Below are 722 nucleotides of genomic sequence, written 5' to 3'. Positions count from 1 at the left end.
CCCGCCGGCCCGGCCGCCGCCGCGCCCAGCGCGCACGTGAACTCGTTCTGCTTCTGCGTGGCGTAGTAGGTGCACAGGTAGGCGATGGGCGCGGCGCTGAGCAGCAGGATCAGCAGGTGCCGCGCCAGGTACAGCTTGGCCAGGAAGTTGCTGCGGCCGCGGCGCTCCAGGTATTTCTCGAACAGGTTCTGCTCGGGGCTCTTCTCCTTCTCCGCGTTCTCGATGATCTCCCGCCGCTCGCGCTCCGTGATGCCGGGCCCCTTGGACTGGATCTGCTTCTCGATCTTGGGGGCGCGGCCCTCGGCGGCGCGGTGGTAGCAGTTGTCGATCTCCTGCAGCAGGAAGTTGAGCTCGGAGGTGAGGCGGGTGGAGGCCAGGAACTCCCAGCCCAGCGCGGGCACGTACATGATGGCGGCGAAGGCCAGCAGCGAGTAGGGCAGCAGCTTGTGCTCAAACAGCGACGGCCACAGGCTGGCGTCCACGCCGGGCAGCGCGTCCCGCAGCTCCGTCCAGCAGTAGCCGCGAGCGTACAGCGCCTGGTCGCGCGTGAAGTTGTGCGGCGTGTAGCAGTAGATGGGCTCCTCTGGGGGCAGACGGAGACGCGGGCTGGGGCGCGGGGAGCCACACTCGGCGCCGGTGTTCCCCACGCGGGAAGGCCCCGGGCCCGGGCCTCGTTCTACCTCCTTGGGGGCCAGCCTTGGGGGCACTGGGGGCCTCTCCCA

At 69.8% G+C, this 722-nt stretch overlaps 1 protein-coding gene across 1 annotated transcript in view; it reads right to left on the bottom strand.

Annotated features, from left to right (window-relative positions):
* Positions 1-722, bottom strand: part of PANX2 (pannexin 2) — a 6,553-nt gene that overhangs the window by 1,504 nt on the left and 4,327 nt on the right. The window contains 1 exon segment of the mRNA XM_077757833.1: positions 2-583. Within this exon segment, the coding sequence (XP_077613959.1) occupies positions 2-583 (582 nt within the window).

The sequence above is a fragment of the Crocuta crocuta genome, unplaced genomic scaffold (genome assembly GCF_008692635.1).
Source record: "Crocuta crocuta isolate KB4526 unplaced genomic scaffold, BGI_CrCroc_1.0 scaffold143, whole genome shotgun sequence".
Lineage (NCBI taxonomy): Eukaryota > Metazoa > Chordata > Mammalia > Carnivora > Hyaenidae > Crocuta > Crocuta crocuta.
Note: the sequence above shows the minus strand (reverse complement) of the source record. Positions and strands in the feature narration are given on the sequence as shown.